At 45.8% G+C, this 21,050-nt stretch overlaps 1 protein-coding gene across 4 annotated transcripts in view; it reads right to left on the minus strand.

The window, feature by feature from the left end:
- The window catches only part of ZFAT (zinc finger and AT-hook domain containing), a 283,052-nt gene that overhangs the window by 38,224 nt on the left and 223,778 nt on the right, over positions 1–21,050 (minus strand). For all 4 annotated transcript variants that reach the window (XM_030219458.1, XM_030219474.1, XM_030219449.1 and 1 more), the window contains exon 15: positions 12,801–12,931. In XM_030219458.1, the coding sequence (XP_030075318.1) occupies positions 12,801–12,931 (131 nt within the window). The remainder of the gene's footprint in view (positions 1–12,800; positions 12,932–21,050) is intronic.

Raw genomic sequence — 21,050 nt, forward strand, 5'->3', positions numbered from 1 at the left:
GGTTGGTTATATTCGAAGACATTTTGACTGTTCTATCTTTCACTGTTTTAGCAGACAATGGTATCTGCTTTGTTCTTAAAATCCCGAAATAGCTCTTCGGATGCATTTATAAAACAACTTTTTTATGTATTTGCCATCTGTATATGGTTTTCCTCTCTTAGCAATCTCTTGACTAACCACAAAACTTGTAATATTAACATTGTTGGAAGATTGCATCCAGTAATTAAATACAGAACTTGATTTTTCTTGACTCTTCTGAAGTTCCTCAACTGCTATCTTCCTTGCATCACCGACAGGATATTTAGTACTAAATGACACGTGTTTAGTTGTAAAGTGTCTCTCCAAATTTGATTTCTTGTTATGCGCCAATTTTTCCTGACAAATAAGACAGGTCAGAAGGCCATTTAAGTTTTGAATAAACACGAAAGTCACGGTCCATTCAACTTTAAATTCATGGTTTTCGTCTTCCGTTTTTCTATGCTTCTTCTTTGTAGCCATGTCAAACAGGGCACCTAAAAAAATGTTTCATTTTATAATAATAAAGCCACCAACACGAAATAATTACAATTCTTAAATTGTTGACAAAAATACCTGTAGGATTTGCAGCTGGTTGGAAAAATACAGGTAACTTTATGCTTCGAGTAGCTACTTTTGTCACCCGCGCACGATTTGCAGAAACGACTAGCACTAACCACTGCACGAGACTGCTGACTGACTGGCTCACTCAACTCGTGCAAGAATCGCGCGCGCCTCCCCCGTGCATACAGGCCAATTGAAACTTTGTGGCCCCTAAATGCGCAGAATGGCAGCGAGTGGAGGGGAAAGTGCCGCTGGTGGGGGAACCTTGGAGGGGAGGCAAAGCGCTTCGGACAGAGGCAGGTGGAATTGCCAACCGCAGGGGTGCGGATTTTAACTACAATTCTAGTCTTTCCTGCGGGGACACGCGCCCGGAAGTAATACATTGTAGAATACGATGCAAAGATACGACTTGACAATACGCGTTGACATTTTATCTTTCTGGAAATGTTTTCTCAATAAGTCGCTTCAGAGCACTCGCCTAAAGATAAAGACACATAAACATCAACTAAGTATGTAAAAATAGAAATAAGAAAACCAGTCATATCTACAAGTATTTTTGTTATTACACAAGCTTATATTTCTTCGTCACTATCATCGTCTGTTTTACTTATTTCCGACTCAGAACTCAGAGTTATTATTAAATCGCTTTCCAAATGATCCCTTGTTAGTTCATTATTAACATAATTATCTTCTTCTTCTTTCGCCTGATCGCACGCTTTTTTCCACACTTCACGAGAAACAGTTCCACACTCTTCAACGGAATAGATAATCCTTCCACTGCTTCATTTTGCGTGAACTTCAGCACGTTAAAAATTATCTCAAGCGCCTGACTTCGCAGCATTATCCACCCCCCACTTTCGAAGACAATATCACAAGCAGCAAAAGCGGTGCGGGTGGCAGCGAGTGCACGTGGTCTGAGTCCCGAGAGAGAATGCAATTTCACCTACACCCCCGTCTAACGCCACTTCTTCAAAATAGACTCACCCAGGCAGAAAACCGACTTCTGCGCATGGGCCACGAAGTTTCAATCGCACTGTATGTGCACGCCCGCACGTGGTATTTTGTGGACGAGCCACACTCAAGGGGCCAAAAAGCTGCATGTGGCTCGCGAGCCGCAGTTTGCCAACCACTGCTATAGGTTAACAAATACAAACAAAACAAAAAATGGAAAATATGATACCATTTTATTGGACTCAATACGTTTTTCAATTAGCTTTCAGAGGCCAAAACCTCTTTCCTCAGGTCAGGACAGTATACTGCTGTTATGGTATTCTGTTCTGACATGAAAAAGGAGGGTTTGGTCGCCAAACATTAGTCAAAAATGTATTAAAATTAGTCCAATAAAGATATCACCTTATTTCCATGTTCTGTATTTATTAACACAGCTACCACACTACTTTATCCTAACCTAAAAATAAAATTCATTTTTTACTACCTTTGTTATCTGGCCGTTTACTTTTTCTAATTGTGTTGATCCCAGTCTCTAATTGTGTTGATCCCAGTCTCTTGCTTCTTCTTTCCTCAATCTCTTCTTAACTCTCGCCAACATCTGCCCCCTCGCTCCACCCTTTTCATCAAGCATCTGCCCCCTCTCTCTCCCCCCATTTCCATCCAGCATTTGCCCCCCCCTCTCTCTCTCCTTTCCATCCAGCGTCTGTGCCCTCTCTCTCCCCCTCTTTCAATCCAGTATCTGACCCTTCTCACTTCCATCCAAAGTCTCTCCCCTCAGCATCTGGCCCCTCTCTCTCCTCAATTCCATCCACTCAGGCCCCTCTCTCTCCCTAACTCCATCCAGCATATGCATCCTCTCTTCCCCTTCCATCTGGCATCTATCCCCTCTCTCCCCCTCATCCAGTGCCTGTCCCTCCTCTCCCCCATCCATCTGGCATATGTCACTTCTCTCCCCCTCATCCAGTTTATGTCCCTCTTCTCCTTCTTTCCTTCTGATATCTGTCCCCTCTGTCCCCCTCATCCAGTGTCTGACCCTCCTCTCCCCCTATATTCAGCATCTGCCACCTCTCTCCCCCTTCCATCTGTACCCGATCTCCCCCTCATCCAGTGTCTGTCCCTCCTCTCCCCACTACATCCAGCATCTACCCCCTCCATCCAGTCTCTGACCTTTTTTCAGCCCCCCCCCAACATCCAGCATCCAACCCCTCTCCCCCTCCACTGGACACCCCCCTGCCACTGGCTCACCAAGCTCTCCCCACTCCCACCCAATACCCCCCCCCCCCCCGCCGCAGCCACCACTGCTGCTGCTTCAGCAGTGGTGGCAAAAACAAAGTAAAAGATCGTGGGGCTGCACTGTTCCCGCTCACGGCTCACTGGCACTGCCCCAGAACAGGAAATTATGTCAGAGGAAGGTGGGACTGGCAGCCGTGAGCAGGAACAGTGCGTACCCATGATCTTTTTCTCTGTTTTTGCAGCCACTGCTGAAACAGTAGCAGCAACGGCGGTGGCCATGACAGGGGGGTATTGGGTGGGAGAGCATGTTGTGCACCTCCTGCTCCCTGAAGAGTTTGGGGGGGCCACGGTACCCTTGGCTCCCCCCATTCCAACACCTACATAGGTACCCCACATGTTCCAAGACACCCAGCATCTCCCCAGCACTGTCTAAAATCTTATCTATGTGACCCAGGAGGACATCCACCTTCACACTGTGTAGGATGGTTAGCAAGCGATCTGCAAGTTCACTAGTCACCCAGCTATCCGCATGCTTAATGAATTAACGGATAGCTACTATGACCATTTTAACCCTTCCTTCCTGGCAGAAGCTCCCGGAGACATCCCTCGCTACAGAATTATTCCTACCAAACCAAGGTGATGCTCTCCTTCTAGGTGATCATTCTCATCCAGGGCAGTGCACAGGCTGTCAGACTGGAGATGGGACTTCTCTTCTGTGCCCCTGAGTCTCCTCTACATACCTCTCTGTCTGGTAAGTTCCTCCAAGTACTACTACTACTACTATTAAACATTTCTATAGCGCTACTAAACTTACGCAGCGCTGTACAAATTAACATGAAAAGACAGTCCCTGCTCAACAGAGCTTACAATCTAAATAGGACAGACGAACAGACAGCTAGGGGTGGGGAAATTGCAGTGTCCTCTTCTCTAGCCTCCAGAGATTGAAGTTCTTTTCCGAGAGCTGGGAGCTCATGTACGAGTGTGCAAATACTACAGCTCAATAACTGCAAGAAAACTGTACATGTGTTACTCAGTTCAAAAGACTGGATAGCCTCCATTTCGTAGCTGGATCGCTGTATTTTAGTATTGGTAAATTGTTTAGTTCTTTGAACTTGTTAAGGGAGTAGGAATACCTAATCTAATCTAAAGGCCCTTCAGATTTGGCTTATTTTATATTATTTTACATTTGATTCTCAATGAACAGAACATAATCTGTTATAATGAATCACTTGTTGAGGAAAATACCCTGTGGTGACAATTTCCCCTCTCCTTCTGTTAATTGGGACAAATAGCTATAAATTAAGAGAGGTGCCTGGTAGATTTGGGGGAGGGGTAGGACAATAGCAAAAGCTAGCATGATTTACACCATTTAAACAAGTTAATATCCAATTTTTTTACTTTTTAATGAAATTAAAACATTAAGCTCACAATTACAAGTCAGTTGCTGCAAAATGGGTATAAAGCCTTGGTCTTCATTCCAGTCATCCAGGTTCACCACTGGGTCATGTTTTCAGGCTCTCCCTAATGAATATGCCTGAGAGATTTGCAAACATAGGAGGCAGCAGGTATGCACAACTTTCACATGCATGCTTATTGGGGATAGCCTGAGAACCTGAACCCATTGGCAGACCTCAAGGAATGGGAGGGAAGACCAAGGGTATAAAATATTAATATAGAAACAAATATTTTCCAGAGAAAGGAAAATGGTAAAACTAGAGGGCATGAATTGAGGTTGTGGGGTGGTAGACTCAGGAGTAATGTCAGGAAATTATTTTTCATGGAGGGTAGCAGACGCCTGGTGGAATTCAAAAAGGCATGGGTTGAACACAGAGAATCTCTAGTTAGAAACTGAATGGTATAAAAAAACAAGACTTAAAGGGTTGCATATGTGTTTGCAAGTCAAGTGGTGCTTAGATAGTAACTGTGGCTGTATCAAGTAAGGCCGGTGCTGGGCTGGCTTGTAAGGTCTGAGTCCCGCATATAGCAATCTGGTTGTAGGATGGGCTGGAGAGAGCTTCAACAGAAATGTCAGTAATTTGGAACCTGAGGACAGGGCTGGACAGACTTTTATGGTCTGTGACCCGAAAATGACAAGACAGATTTGGATAGTCTGGAGTGGGCTTTGACAGCAACTCCAGTAGTTGGAACATAAGGACAGACTAGATAGACTTCTACGGTCTATGTTTCAGAAACACCAAAGAAAGACCATGAACAAGTATATATAATCACGTTCATTGCTGATTTAATCTTGAAATGATAATGAATATGACCATTAGGCAGACTGGATGGACCATTCAGGTCTTTATCTACCGTCACTTACTATGTTATATTAAAATGTAATAATTTACTAACATCTCTCTTACATCCCACACATCAAGTCAACAAATTTCCCAAATTTATCTGCAAAGGTTTCTTTTGCTCTCAGTACTCTCTCAGAGGAAAGAAAGGAAAAAAAAAAAAGAGAAAAGAAAAAATTGTTGGGAGCGCTTTCTTACAGGTCCATTCGGCAGAGTGGAAGAAAGAAAACTGAAGAGCTAAAGAGACTGCCACACAAGGGAAGGGCTGTGCATGACTTTACATTAAGTTTTGAGCTATGGGAGAACTTATATGCTGGACTCAATCCTGCTTTTCAATGGAAAACAGGCTTTAGACATGGAAAACCCTTTACAAAATTACCCCCAAAGCGTTGTGTGCAAAAGTTTTGGTATTCCAGATTAACTTTATGTTTTGATGAATCCCTTAGGCCCATAGTTCAAAAGCAAATGCGGGCCCTAGAGGCTATTAGTGCTGTAATAGCACCTACATTTAGCTGCACAGAATGTTCACAGGTGTCGAGCATGGAACCAACAAGCACGCCAGGCATTAACGCAGATAGCATGCAAATGAGTCAAGCTCATGTAAATCAGGTAATTTTGTATTCCTTTCTCAATGCTCAGAATACGGAGCCCGAAACAAAACGGTCTTACCGCTGCAAAAAAATGCCAGGTCAGAGCAGGCCTTAGGTTGTTGGAAGAGATGATTTATCATTATTCTCATCTTCTCTTGTGATTCTTTCTGCAAAATCTGATGGTTTTGATTGCTTTTGAAAGCAGAAGGAAGCCTCTGCAAGCCCTTAAGCGCTGGCCATGAGAAACAGCAGACCCAAGCGAAAGCACACATTGGTGTCTGTTTCCTGCATCTAAATATAAGCGTCCAAGCTAAAAGAAAATTAAAAACGCTTATATTTAGGCCACAAAAAACAATCACATTCGGGTTTTACCAGGCGCATGCGCATAGGAGCCAAGCTTACCGTGGAACTCTTCTGTGTATGCACCAGCACAATCCTCCAGCCAAATTCCCTAAAGCTCAATGCTATATTTGCATATCATTAGCATTGAACATTAGGGGGTTCTGTGTTGCTCTGGTGGTATTTTAACGGCGTGATTCAGAACAGTGCTGGAGGTTTGAGCATCGGGGCCTAAGTGAACAGAAACTGACAATACCTTTACATGTCAACGAAATGGGGCCATAAAAACTGTCAAAGTATCACTTATCAGGCTATCATATATATTTCTATCTGGTTAATATCAATAAGCAGAGTAATGGATATTCTGCAGTCCAACAAACGTAAAAACAAATACACATACTACTAATAATACAAGATTTATAATTTGGAAACATGCACCTTACCTCAGAAATCCAACCAAAATGAGAAAGGAAGATATACTGATGTATGTTTTTCAAAATATGTCTTGGTAGCAGTGGTGCCACATAAGGTTACTTCTTTGTGCAGTCATTTTTAAAAAATGCTTTACCTGGGTATTGAAAACATTTCTTATTATGCTGAAGTATAAGGTGCATTTGGCTACTTGTTGGACAAGTGGCTATGGTAAGCTGCCATTAGGAAACCAAAATGGACAGAAGACCTTGAAGAGGCAAATATAAGCCATGCTTTATATTAGTTGTCAATCTTCACTTGACAGTTATAATTATTGTAATGGGCTTCCCACATACAGCAATGAAAATAAAAGCAATCAAATAAATTAGCTTTCAGGCTTCTTTGCTGATTATGATCATTGCTTAATCTAATTAACTTCTATATAGGACAACTAAATCCTGAATACAGGAAACTAAATCCAAGGATGTCTATCTATTAATATAGAAAATGGATCTTTAAAATGTTAAAATGTTAATCAAATTATTCAAAATGAACAGAAAGGCTCTTTTTCAAAAAAAGACAGAAGAGACCTATAATGTATACTACATCAATTAAAGAGATTATTTTGCTTTCACAACTATGAATATACATAAAAATATCTAACAAAAAATGTCTAAATGGTCGTTATTTTTATACAATTTAAGTTATTGAAGCATTTACTTTGTTATTCTAATCTTTTAGGCTTCTTACACTTCAGGGTCAGAATAAAGTTCCCAGCTCATTTAAAATGACAATTATCTTTAGCCCAGCAGATTCCTTTGTTTTTTTCATCCTGACCATCCAACTTAATTAATATAAATTGCCCCTTGCAAACAATCTCACAAGTTCTATAAACTTGTATGCCAAACTACACACTTACCCCATATTCTATATAAGGTGTGGAGAGTAGCTGCAGAAGCTACTTAAGTAATGAGCCAATCATTGATAATTGGCTGATAACTAATTATCACTAATTGGCAATAACGAATTTATGCTTGCTTCTTTTTAGGAGTATTCTAAAAAGAGGTGCGCGTAGCTGAAAGGGGATGCTGTGATGGGAGGAGTGTGGGCATTTCGAGGAAGTTACTCATATTTGCGCGGATTGTTAGAGAATTCAGGGGAATATGCCTATATTTAGGCGTGGGTATTTACACCAGATTTTCAGTGGCACAAATGGCTACGCCTAAATGTAGGCATGCTCCCTGGCACTATGTGCTATTCTATGCGCTTTTTTGAATGCATCTAAATTTTAGATGCCATTTATAGAATCTGGCCCAAAGCATAAAAAGTTGTGCACTCAAGTCACAGAATATGGTCAGCTGTGTGCATAACTTTATATAATGAGCTAATAATTGATGTTAATTAGCAATCACTGGCACTAAGTAGTGTTAATTGGCACCAAGTAGCAGTTAAACAAGCAACTGACATTAGCTGGTATTCAATAACATGTGTGCTCAAAATCCATAGCGTAGGATTGCAATGGGGGTGTGGGCAGATGAGGGGCATGGGCGGATCAGGGGTGGGCCTGGCACTTGCACACAAAGTTATAGAATACATGTAGTTACACTTCTAACTGCTAAAGCTGGGTATGAGCACTTTCATCATCCTTTGAGCTGCTGTAAGTGCTTGATTCTAAAGTTAGGCACGCCACTATGGAATTAGGTTAGTATTCTGTAATGGCAGTTTCAAGTGGAACTGCCATTATAAAATTGACGTTTTCATGAGGATTCTGTATAGCGTGCCTAGCTTTCTGCGCTGAAGTCCAGGCACATTCTACAACTACGCGAGTAACTTAATTGGCTTAACAAGCCAGTCTATTTAACAGCACTTAACAAGCAATAATGAGCACTAATTGGCAATAATGAGAATTTACCTGCATAACTCGCTAAGCATATGTTATAATGAACTGTGCCTAAACATAAACAGAATATAAATTATTCCCTATCACTTTATTTTATTTGTTGTTAATTCTACTGTGAAAACTACGGCAAGAATTATACAGATGTCTTATTGGTCGTTATGTGTATTAAGAGCAAGTAGACCAGAGGGAATCAACAACACAAAGTGCAGTAAACTAAATGAACAGTGAAGTGGCCCTCAGATGTGACAAAAATTGGAGGCAAAGATGATAGAAGCCAAAGTTTTATTAAAGGACCCGACACAGCCCGTATTTCGGCGTGTTGTCAGCATCAGAGGTCAAACAATCATCTCACAGAAATAAGGCTTCCAGCAGTATTCTCACAATTGGAATCCAAAAGTTAGCACAGCCTAAACCTCTCAGCATCTGCACTGAAGAGCTTCATATCAAACTTAGCGCCAGCTCGTTGTTTGACCCCTGACACAGGTAACATGCTGAAACATGTCAGGTCCCTTTAATAAAGCTTTTGCTTCTACCATCTTTGCCTCCAACTTTTGTCTTCTCTGAGGGCCACTTCACTGTTCATTTGGTTTGCTATGTATATCGCCAATCAGTATTTTTTGGGTAGGGCCACACTAAGCCATTGGCAAACTTTGCATAACATTTGTGATCACATCTTAGAGGAATCCTGTGAAATATGCTCAGGACTCAGGAGGGTAGAGCTGCCAAATATCCAGCTTTTTTCAGAAGTTAGAGGAATTTTACAAGGCAGAAGGATGGGTAATAAGCTGGACATTTTTCTGAGTTTAAAACCTCTTATCTGCAGTTCTCTAGATTCTTCCCCCCCCCCCCACCTTCTATTTATGTGAGCCTGTTCTTCCTACTTCCATTGTAATTAGCATTACATAAGAACAGAAGATTAGCCATACTGGGTCAGACCAATGGTCCATCTAGCTCAGTATCCTGGTTCCAAACAGTGGACAAGCCAGGTCACAAGTATCTGGCAGAAACCCAATTAGTAGCAACATTCCATGCTACCAATTCTGGGGCAAGTAGTTGCTTCCCCATGTCTGTCTCAATAGCAAAACTATGGATGGACTTTCCTTCAGGAACTTGTCCAAACCTTTTTAAGCCCAGATACGCTAACTGCTGCTACCACATCCTTCGGCAAAGAGATCCAGAGATTAACTATTCGTTGAGTGAAAAAATATTTCCTCCTATTTGTTTTAAAAGTATTTCCATGTAACTTTGTTGAGTGTCCCCTAGTCTTTGTACTTTTGGAATGAGCAAGAGCTCGATTTACTTCTACTCAGGATTTTGTAGAACTCAATCATATCTCCCTTCATCCATTTCTTTTCAAAGCTGAAGAGCCCTAACCTCTTTAGCCTTTCCTCATACGAAAGGAGTTCCATCCCCTTTATCACTTTGGTCGCTCTTCTATGAACCTTTTCTAATTCTGCTATATCTTTTTTGAGATATGGCGACCAGAACTGAACGCAGTACTCAGGGTGTGGTCACACTATGTAGCGATACAGAGGCACTATAGTATTTTCGGTCTTATTCACCGTCCATTTCCTAATAATTCCTAGCATCCTGTTTGCATTTTTGGCCACTGCTGCACACTGAGCAGAAGATTTCAGAATATTATCTACAACGACACCTAGATCTTTTTGAGTGCTGGACCCCTAAGGTGGACCCTAGCATCAGATAACTGATTCGGATTATATTTTCCAATGTGCATCTCCTTGCAATTGTCCACATTAAATTTCATCTGCCATTTGGATGCCCAGTCTTCCAATTTCCTAAGCTCTTCCTGCAATATTTTGCAGTCTGCACGTGTTTTAACAAGCTTGAATAGTTTTGTGTTATCTGCAAATTTAATAACCTCACACTTGTCATTCTGATTTCCGTATCTAAATATGTTAAATAGAACCCAGTACTGCTCCCTATGGCACTCCACTGTTCATCCTCCTCCATTTGAGAAAAATGACCATTTAATTACTTTCTGTTTTCCGTCCAATAACCAATTCCTAATCCATACCAGAACCTCGCCTCCTATCCCATGACTCTAAATTTTCTCAAGAGTCTCTCATGAGGAACTTTATCAAAAGCTTTCTGAAAATCTAGATACACTACATCAACCAGCTCATTGTAATTAGCAGCATAGACTAAGTAGGATCCAGCAAACGGGAAGGCAGTAGGGACAGGGCACTGAAGGAACTGGTATTCTGGAGGAAGTTTCTGCATAAGGTATAAAATAGAAGAGAAATGAACACTCTCCAAAATACACAACACATTTCAATTGGAGAGGCAGTTTGACCCACTGCAGTAAACACACACTGACTCACTAGTGACTAAGGAACTGCATCTTTCAAACTGCCTTCCTTTCTCATTTCCTCTCTTGGTGACAGGCACATAGCACACACATACACAAAAATGCATGTGCAAGGATGCACACTTACCAGCATACACATTTACATGCAAAAACGCATTTGTCAACCCCCCTACCTGCATTTGGAAGCAGAGTGGTTGAAAAAAATTCCATGAGGCATACACTGCATGCTTTCCCCATTTGTTTGTTGCACATTTCATAGGCGTTCATCTTTTTTTCAAAACATATTTCTTTCTTTCTTCATGCACTTTTTTTTTTTTTAATCGCTACTCTTTTCTTTTCTGATTTTTTGTGGTGGTTCTTGGCCTTTCCAGTTTTGTAATATTCATTCCCCATATCAGGATGCAGTTTGGACTGGCACTACTGCTAAATGTTACGTGTGTGATCTATAGCATTTAGGCGCAATCACATACCTGCCATTGATCTGGAATGAGTGCGCCTAATTGTGCGCACATTGTTGGGCTTAAGCCAATATTCTATAATGGCATCTGTGCGCCAGATGCCAATCCAGAAGTGGGTGTTCAGTGCTTCCCACTGTGGCACCTAACACAAGGCATCTAGTTATAGAATTGCCCCCTACATTTTTTGAAACTAGACAAAAAGAAGGTTTGAAGAACTGATGACAGTTCCTCCTGCTGAAATATTTTTTAAACACCACATAAGAACATAAGAATAGCCCTACTGGGTCAGACCACGGGCCCATCTAAGCGCAATATCTTGCTTCCAACAGTGGCCAATCCAGCTCACAAGTAGAATCCCAAATAGTAGCATGATTCCATAGATTTGAAGTTGCACTCCAGTTCAATAGGTAGGAAACATTTGGGAAGAAAGTCTTTCATGTGTTTGAAATCTGTAGTTCATACTAATTTGTGCTTGGATGTCTAGATCATGTTAAAACTGCTACCCACTGACCATTTTAACTACTCATCTGAATAAAGGTATCATACCACAAATTACATTTAGGGATAGAAGACACATTTTTTCTGCTGTTAAACTGGCACAGTATTGCTGAAAACAGATGCAAATCTACATATATGCAGTAGTCACCAAAAGATCTCATTTTACCAAAAAAGGAAAGAGAAAATATTTTTTAAACATTACGAGTAATCAGCATCTGATGAGAATACACAAAAGTTTAAGCATCTGTTGGCACAATGTGAAATTATTGGCTGATGTGACAGATCAAGGATAAGAGGAGAGAAAGATAGTGACAGCTGTTATGTTGTTAGATTAGGATCAGGGAGGAGAAGATGAAAGGGGAGATGAAAACATTTGGCTGTGGAGGAGTAGCTTAGTGGTTAGTGCAGCGGACTTTGATCCTGGGGAACTGGGTCTGATTCCTGCTGCAGCTCCTTGTGACTCTGGGCAAGCCACTTAACCCTCCATTGCCCCAGGTAAAAATAAGTACCTGTATATACTATGTAAAACCGCTTTGAATGTACTTGCAAAAAAACACAGAAAGACGATATTATCAAGTCCTATTTCCCATTTGGTAGTGGCTGCAGCAAACAATCAGAGATAGGGGGAGGGAGATGTGCCAGCAGACTGAATCAGCAGGTAGGATGGCAGTGGTAAATTAGGGTTGAGGAGAGAGGAGTGTGGAAATGCCCTTTTGATGAACTGATAGTACACAAACTCGATATGATTAGGTCCCTGATTAGAGACAAATATGACCAGATAGCCATAAAATACTTGTACTGAAATACAATCCTGATAGTTTGTGTAGGTAATACATGGAGGAAAGGTGTTACTTGAAGCCCCCACCTTCCCCACAACACACACACAAATTTCATGCAGCTAAGAGCATATTTTGGTAATGAAACAGTTAGCTGTCAAAGTAAAATCTGTTGGAATCTTCAAGGAGCAAAGCTAATATCAAGTTAACAATTATGCACTGAAAGCTGAAATAAATTAATATACACATCAGCAATATTCCAGTTAGGTAAAACAGGGAATTAGTCAGGATGAATCTCCCCTGATTTTGTTTCCAAATTAAATTCTAACATTAAAAAATTATACAGATGATGTAAAGTTAGTCTAATAGGGAAGAGATTTTACACTAAAGATAGTGGAAATGAAATTCATATTTCTCATGGGAGCAAAGTCCTCACCTGTTCCACCACTGTCACAGTCCCAGGCGTCATGGCAACCACAGAGGTAACAGCAGCAGCATCACGGGTCTCAGCTCCCAGTTCAATGATTCGCTGAAGAATGTTTACTGCTGTTGGATCAAGTCTTTCACCTTAAAAAAGGAGAATGAATTAGGAGTTGGATGGAATTACTCTGCAAGGCTATATAATATATTGGGTACTTCTGCCTTCCTTTTGGAACTCAGAACACACATTTACTCACCCTCCCTACTGCAAAACCTTTTCCCGACCCTTCCTTTCTTGTTTTTCATCCACAAAAATTCCCATCAAACCTATAAATGGCAAGTGACCGACTCACCTGCAAATGCGCAGTAGAGACTTCCCTCTCTGTCCCGCCCCCGCGTCAAGACGTGATGACGGGGGGAGGGGGCGGGACAGAGAGGGAAACTGCGCGGAAGGGGAGGGAGGGAACCGCTGACGTCGCTACCGCTCCCCCCCCAAGGTAGCCGCTACCGCCCCCCCCCCCCCGCAGTCGCCACCACCCCCCCTTCACCTGGCCCGGGCCCTCTCTTCGTTATTCAACTTACAGCAGCGCCGAAACAGCAGCAAGCAGCTCAGCTTCAGCTCCCGTCGGCCTTCCTTCCCTGCCTGTGCCCCGCCTTCGCCGACGTGACGTCACATGAGGGCGAGGCACAGGCAGTGAAGGAAGGCCAACGGGAGCTGCTGCTTGCTGCTGTTTTGGCGCTGCTGTAAGTTGAATAACGAAGAGAGGGCCCGGGCCGGGTGAAGGGGGGGCGGGGGGCGACTCCGGGGTGGGGGGGCGGTAGCGGCTACCTTGGGGGGGGGGGGGGAGGGGACATGGGAGGTCTCAGAAGGAGGGGGGGCCTTGGAGCTGGGAGGGCTGGACTGAAGGGGGCCTTCCAGCTGGCTGGGAAGAAGGCACGGGGGGGGGGGCAGGGGGCCTTGGAACTGGGAGGGAGGGCAGGGGGGCCCTTACAGTTGTGAGGGAATGGGGCCCCTTACAGTTGTGAGGGAGAGCAGGGGGCCTTGGAACTGGGAGGGAGGGAAGGGGGCATTGGGAGCTGAGGGGGGGAGGGCGGGCAGGGGGCCTTGCAGCTGGGAAGGGGGGAGGACTGGAGCCTTGGAGCTGGGAGGGAGGGACAGAGGGGGCCTTGGAGCTGGCAGGGAAGGAGGATGGCAGGGGGCCTTGCAGCTGCAACGGGAGAGGGGCCTTGGGAAAAAAAACATTCCAATACGCGCCCATTTTAACGGGCTTAACGGCTAGTAATAGAATAAGTACTGTGGTGGCTGTCTGTGAAAGTCTGTTCCGGGGCGAACTGGAAATGCCTTCTTGTTAGGCAGTATCTATATCAGCTGTCAGAGTGATGACCAGAATAGTGAGGGAGATTCATAGCTGTATTGAATGCCATGCTGTTTGAATTTTTTCTCTATGGAGATTTGTAGTTGTATTGAACTTTAGCATGCAACTGCAGTCCTCTGCCTAGTCTATATTAATAAATCCCACCTTGAACGTTCTGAAGCTCACTCCAAGGCAGAGAAGCACAAAAATCCTGTAGTCTGCATAGGCTAGGACCAGTCACCCTCACTCATAGACCCGCCCTCAGCCACGCCCCATCTAATATAATAAAAGGCACCCTCAACGTTCTGAGGACAACGTTCTGAAGTCACTCAGACTCCCAGAACGGTTCGTAAGTTCGTGGTGGTGAAGCCACTGAACGACTTGCTGCCCCGCCCTCGCGTCAAACGTCATGACGTCTAGGGCGGAAAACCAACAGAAAAATGAAAGCAGGGACCGCATCAAGGAAGGGGGAGGAGTAGGGAAACACGCGGAGCGTGTTTCCCTCGTCCTCCCCCTGCCAAGGAAACGCTGGCTACCAACCGCGCCGCGCGCCTCAGGTAGCCCCGCCCCGACCGCCCGAGCACCACTCTCCCTCCCTCCCAAGTTCAGCAACGCGCGACGGCGACGTGGTGGGGGCGCTCCGCCCCAGATGTCAGCGGGTGGGGGGTGCTGCGAGTCCGCTCCCGGTGCTGTCCTGCCTTTAAAACCCAATTTGAAGCGCTGGAATAACAGGCAGCAGCGCCTCACGTCTGCCCTTCTACTAAAAATCTCTTCGACGACGTCATTGGGCCTTCCCACATTGAGTCCCGCCCTCCTCTCAGGTAACTTCCAATTACCGCGAGGGCGGGTGGGTCTCAATGTGGGAAGGCCCAATGACGTCGTGGAAGAGATTTTTAGTAGAAGGGCAGACGCGAGGCGCTGCTGCCTGTTACTCCAGTGCTTAAAATTGGGTTTTTTTTTAAGGCAGTGAGGGTGGTGGGCCTGGGCGGCAGGAGAATGGAGCTGGTAGGTGGGGAGGGACTCAGATGGGAGAAGGGTGTGGGGCTCTCAGGTGGGGGGGAGGGGGTTCTCAAATGGGAAGGAGACTGAGGTGGGAGGGGTTCATGGATGGGAGAAGCAGAAGGGGGTGGGGAGGGGGTTCTTGGATAGTTGAAGGGGACAGGTGGGGAGGGGTCTGGGGTTCTTGGATGGGAGAGACTGGGGAGGGGGTTCTCGGATGGGAGAAGGGGACTGAGGTGGGGAGGGGGTTCTTGGATACTTGAAGAGGACGAGTGGGGAGGGGACTGGGGTTTTTGGATGGGAGAGACTGGGGAGGGGGTTCTTGAATGGGAGAAGGAGACTGAGGTGGGGAGGGGGTTCAAGGATGGGGGAGGGGGTTCTTGGATGCTTGAAGGGGACGGGTGGGAAGGGCACTGGGGTTTTTGGATGGGAGACTGGGGAGGGGGTTCTCGGATTGGAGAAGGGGACGGGTGGGGAGGGGACTGGGGTTTTTGGATGGGAGAGACTGGGGAGGGGGTTCTTGAATGAGAGAAGGGGACTGAGGTGGGGAGGGGTTTCAAGGATGGGAGCGCTTCATGAAACCCCATACACACACACTCACTCTCTCATCTGGCAGCGCTTCCTGTACCCCCTGCCCCCCCCCCACACACACACACACTCCCTCACTCTGTCATCTGCCATTGCTTCCTGAACCCCCCCCCCCCCCCCACACACACACACACATACTCACTTACTTTTCATCTGGCAGCGCATCCAGAATCCCCCACACCCCTCTTCTTCCAAGCTGAACCCCTCCAACAAATCCCCCCCACCCCACACACACACTCACTCTCTCTCTTCCTCTCCTCCAGCACACCAATTGCTTAGGTGCAGTGGCAGCAATCTCAGACACCAGAGAAAGAGGGGGCCTGACACCATAGAGAGAGAGGGAGGGAGGGAGGTATCTCTGTCACACACACACACACTCTCTCTCTCACAGACAATGTGTTTCTGTCTCTCACTCTCATACACTCTATGTCTCACATTGTATCACATTCACTCTCTATGTGTCACACAGAGGCATATTTTCAAAGCACTTAGCCTTCCAAAGTTCCATAGGTTTCTATGGAACTTTGGAAGGCTAAGTGCTTTGAAAATATGCATGACAGTCACTTACATACTCGCTTGGTCTCATACACTCAGTCTCACAGACAATCTGTGCCTCACACACACTCTCATTCACGCACACACTGTATCTGTGTGAAACACACTCTCTCTCTCTCTATCACACTGTGTCTCCCATACGCAATTGCACACACTCTCATTCTCACACACACACTCTCTCACAGACACGCTCACACCCAGACTCACTCTCTCTCTCACACACACACACACACACTCACACTTTCACTCTCTCTATCACACACAGTCACTCTCACATACACTCTCCAAAACATACACATTATGAGGAAAACCTTGCTAGCGCCCGTTTCATATGTGTCAGAAACGGGCCTTTTTTACTAGTCTGTACATAAAACGCTACCTCAACATTCTGAAGACAACCTGCTGAAGCCATCTGCAAAATCCCTAAACAGTTCGTAAGTTCATGGTGGTGAAGCCATCCAACTCACCATGTCTCTGCCCCGCCCTCGAGGGCGGAACACAGAGAGTAAAGGGATCCATAAAGGCACCCCTACCAACTGGCAACCCCCTCCAACAAACGACCCAGGCAGGGGGAGTGTTTCCGTACTCCTCCCTCTGCCTAGGAATTGCTACAGACTGCTGGCAAACTCCCCAACCACATGACCACAAAAGCCACCCGCAACCCCACCCCCCACCCACAAACACATACACACACACACACAAACACATACATACACATAAACACACACACACACATACACATAAACACACACACAAATGCAAACACACACATACACATAAACACACACACAAACGCAAACACACACACACACACAAACACATAAACACACATACAAACACACACGCAAACACACACACACACAAACACACATAAACACACACACAAACGCACACACACACACACACACAAACACACGCAAACGCACACACACAAAAACACACATACAAACGCAAACGCACACACACAAAAACACACATACAAACACACACGCAAACACACACACAAACACACAAACAAACACGCAAACACACACACAAACACGCAAACACACACACACACAAACACACACACACATAAACACACACACACACAAACACACAAACGCACACACAAACGCAAACGCAAACACACACAAACGCACACACACACGCAAACGCACACAAACGTGCACACACAAATGCACAGACAAACACACACACACACACGCAAACACACACACACACACATAAACACACAAGCAAACGCACACACAAATGCACACACACAAACACACGCACAGAAACACAAACACACACAAAAACATACACACAAAAACATACACACAAACACACACACAGAAACACAAACACATACAAACACACACACAAACAAACACACACACACACACAAACACACACACAAACAAACACACAAACAGCCTCGACGGTGCACCTCTAAGTGCCCCCCCGCCGCATCGCCACAACAACCCGTGCAATGGGGCATCAGAAAGCCCCTACCCCCTTCCCTCCTCGCCGCATCACCCAACCCCTCCCCCGCTGCTTCACCAAACCCCTCCCCCCCATTGACCGCCTCGCCACCCGCGACCGCTAATACAAACTCTGTCCGGCGGCTGCTGCTGCTTCTATTCAGCAGCAGCAGCCCGTACATAAAGAAAACAAACAAAAAAACAACCTCCTAAAACGCACCTCCGTGGAGAACCATCTCACATTGGCTGACGTCTCTGCAGCCGCTCCTCCTCTCCCCTCAACGTCAGTGCCCCTGCCGGAAGACCCCGGAGAAACGCCGAGACGTCAGAGGGGAGAGGGGGAGCGCATGCTGAGACTTCAGCCAATGTGAGATGCTTCTCAACGGAGGTGCGTTTTAGGAGGACTTTTTTTTTGGTTTTCTTTATGTACGGGCTGCTGCTGCTGAATAGCAGAAGCAGCAGCCGCCGGACACAGTTTGTATTAGCGATTGCGGGTGGCGAGGGGGTTGATAAGGGGGGAGGGGCTTGGTGATGTGCCACGGTGGGGGGGGGGGTCGGGTGATGCGCAAAGGGGGGGGGGGACAAGGGGCTTTCTTTGGGTGCTGCGCCGGCTGGGGGGGAAGGGGGGTCTCGCTGGACATGGGTAGCTGGAAGGAAGCAGGGGGAGGGGAGGGGAGGGTCACTGCACATGGGTGGCTGCAGGGGGGGCAGGGAACAGGGAGATAGGGATGGGGCTCCACACACCACATGGGTGCCTGCAAGGGGGACAGGACGGACACTGCAGGGCGGGCAGGGGGACAGAAGGGTTGGTGGTCATCAGGGGGGACAGGTGGGTCAATGGACATGGCTGACCACAGGGTAGGAACAGGGAAAAAGGAGAGGAGTGTCCTCAGACATGGGTGGCTGCACAGGAGAGGAGGGTCGCTGGACATGGGTAGCTGCAGGGGGGGCAGGGGGACAGAAGGGTCGCTGGACATGGCTGACTGCAGGGGGGACAGGGGAGAGAGGAGGGACGCTGCATATGCGTGCCTGCAGGGGGACAGGAGGGATGCTGGGGGGGGGCCTGAGACCACATGGGTGGCTGCAGGGGGAGCAGGGGAGACAGGAAGGACACAGCAGGGGGAGAGGAGGGTTGATGGGCATGGGTGGCTGCAGGGGGATGCTGGACATGGGTGGCTGCAGGGGGAACACGGGGAGAGGAGGGTCGCTGCACATGCCTGGCTGCAAGGGGGCAGGGGAGAGGGAGGGGGTGAGGGGGTTCCTCACACCACACACGCAGTCACTCATTCTCTGTCTGCCACATACACTCTCACTCACACACTCACTGTCTTTGTCCCTCTCTCTCACACAGTGTCACACAGAAACACAAACACTGTCTCTCACACACTCATACACTCTGTCTGTCTCTCTCTCTCTCTCACATTCTCTGTCTGACACACACGCTCCATCTCTCATACACGCTCTTTCTGAAACATACACTCCAAGGAAAACCTTGCTAGCGCCTGTTTCATTTCTAACAGAAACGGGCCTTTTTTACTAGTATTTGAATATTTTCTTTGCATACATCATTCATTTTCATTTTATACAGAAAAGGTTTGAGTTTGACTATTTGCATGATTGTTTTCAAAGCTCTTTGTACTAGCGTATTTTTTTCTAAGGTTGCTGTTTACTTATGCATGTGATGTTTTTCTTTTCTAGTACTTAGTAAAGCACATTTAGCTTTTAATTTTGTAAAAGTCCTCTATAGCCTTTACAGTTTCTTTATGTACACGTGCCATAATAATTAAGTGACCCTCCAGCTGATTCAGCAATATTGATGAGGCATACTTTTCTGCCTTATGCTAAATAATCTCAAGAGGGTGGCCTCTGAACAGAAGGCAGTGCGCCGACAACTTACTAAATGTTGGGATATATACGTATGATTCAGTAAATGTACACTAATAAAGGAGGAGATTGTTCTCTTTTTCAGTACAATAGATGTTACAGTTAGTTTTGGGTCTGTAGGCTATAGGGCAGTTAGGTTAAATTAGGTTTTGCTTCCTAACTCTCCAGACCAGGCCTGAACTGTATTTTTAAGAGAATTAAGCTGTCAGTATTATTGATTCAAGCTTTGGTACCAAAAAGCACTGAATGTGGTGCTGGACTGTTTACTTTAAGTGAGATCATGGGACATAAGAATCATGATGCACTAGGTGATCTGGGTACAACAGAGAACATGATAACCGAAGCCCAATTATGGTCGCTCACAAAGGTGGACAGAGGGTAGGTCTGTGGAGACTCCCCCTTTGATGGGCCTATCAGAGAATGGGGTTGTGTATGCTTAAGTAGCTCAAGGTGAGTTATATTCAGGTACACTGAAGCATCGAGGTCTGATAATCTTTCCTCCGAAATGAGCCTAGGTGTCCGAGCCTCTCTACCCTAGGGGAGCCGAGGCATGACTCCTGGAACTCCTAGCTCGTTTGAGGGTGAATTCGGCTACCAAAGAGTGGTGAGGCAGCTGAGTCCTTTCAAAGCTGGAAGCTTTCTGGATATGGTACTGCGTATTCACCTTCTTAGGTGCAACCTACACTGAGAGGGGAGAGTCACAGTTTTTCGTCAGTGCATCTGTAATGATAGGATGTAATGGAACCATGACCCTTTCCATAATCCAGGAAAGACATCTCTGCTCTGGGTTCCTCCTCCATCTAAATGGGATGGCTGAAGCCACTTCCTTCACAAAACCTGTGAAAGAGAGACCCTCAGGTGGACATTTACATCCCTCTTGAGGTGGAAAGGGATCAGAAAGGACCCTATAAAACTCCACTTCTGAGAAGTAATAAGGGTCCTCTCTTCTGAGTACCACAAGCAGTCCCAATCAGACTCCTCCAGTACTTAGATTGAACAGAGTGAGTCTATGCCTGCTCTGGCTCAGTAATACCATGCCCACTCAGATCTACTCTCAAACTCTGGGGAAGCTTCCTCCCCCAATGTCGAGAGAGGTATTGCATGAATTGACGTTGACACCTGTTGGGAATACCAGCATCGAAGACCACTCCACAGGCATGGTAGGAGACTCAGGAAGAAGTTGGGGGCTGAGCCATAGCTGGCACATGCGCCCTCGATACCTGAGTGGTGTGCAGCAGTACCATCTGCGCCAGCTCCTCCCTGAGCATGGCTTGGTACCATTCATCAAAGGCAGGCATCAGCAAAGGCTGGAGAGCTGGGACAGAGAAATCCTGTGAAGGAGTCAGTGCCAAACTGGAAGCAGAAACCTGGCTGCCCACAGACTGGAGCACCAGCACCTCCAGCAAGGAGGGGGAGTGC

The sequence above is a fragment of the Microcaecilia unicolor genome, chromosome 1, assembly GCF_901765095.1.
Source record: "Microcaecilia unicolor chromosome 1, aMicUni1.1, whole genome shotgun sequence".
Classification (NCBI taxonomy): domain Eukaryota; kingdom Metazoa; phylum Chordata; class Amphibia; order Gymnophiona; family Siphonopidae; genus Microcaecilia; species Microcaecilia unicolor.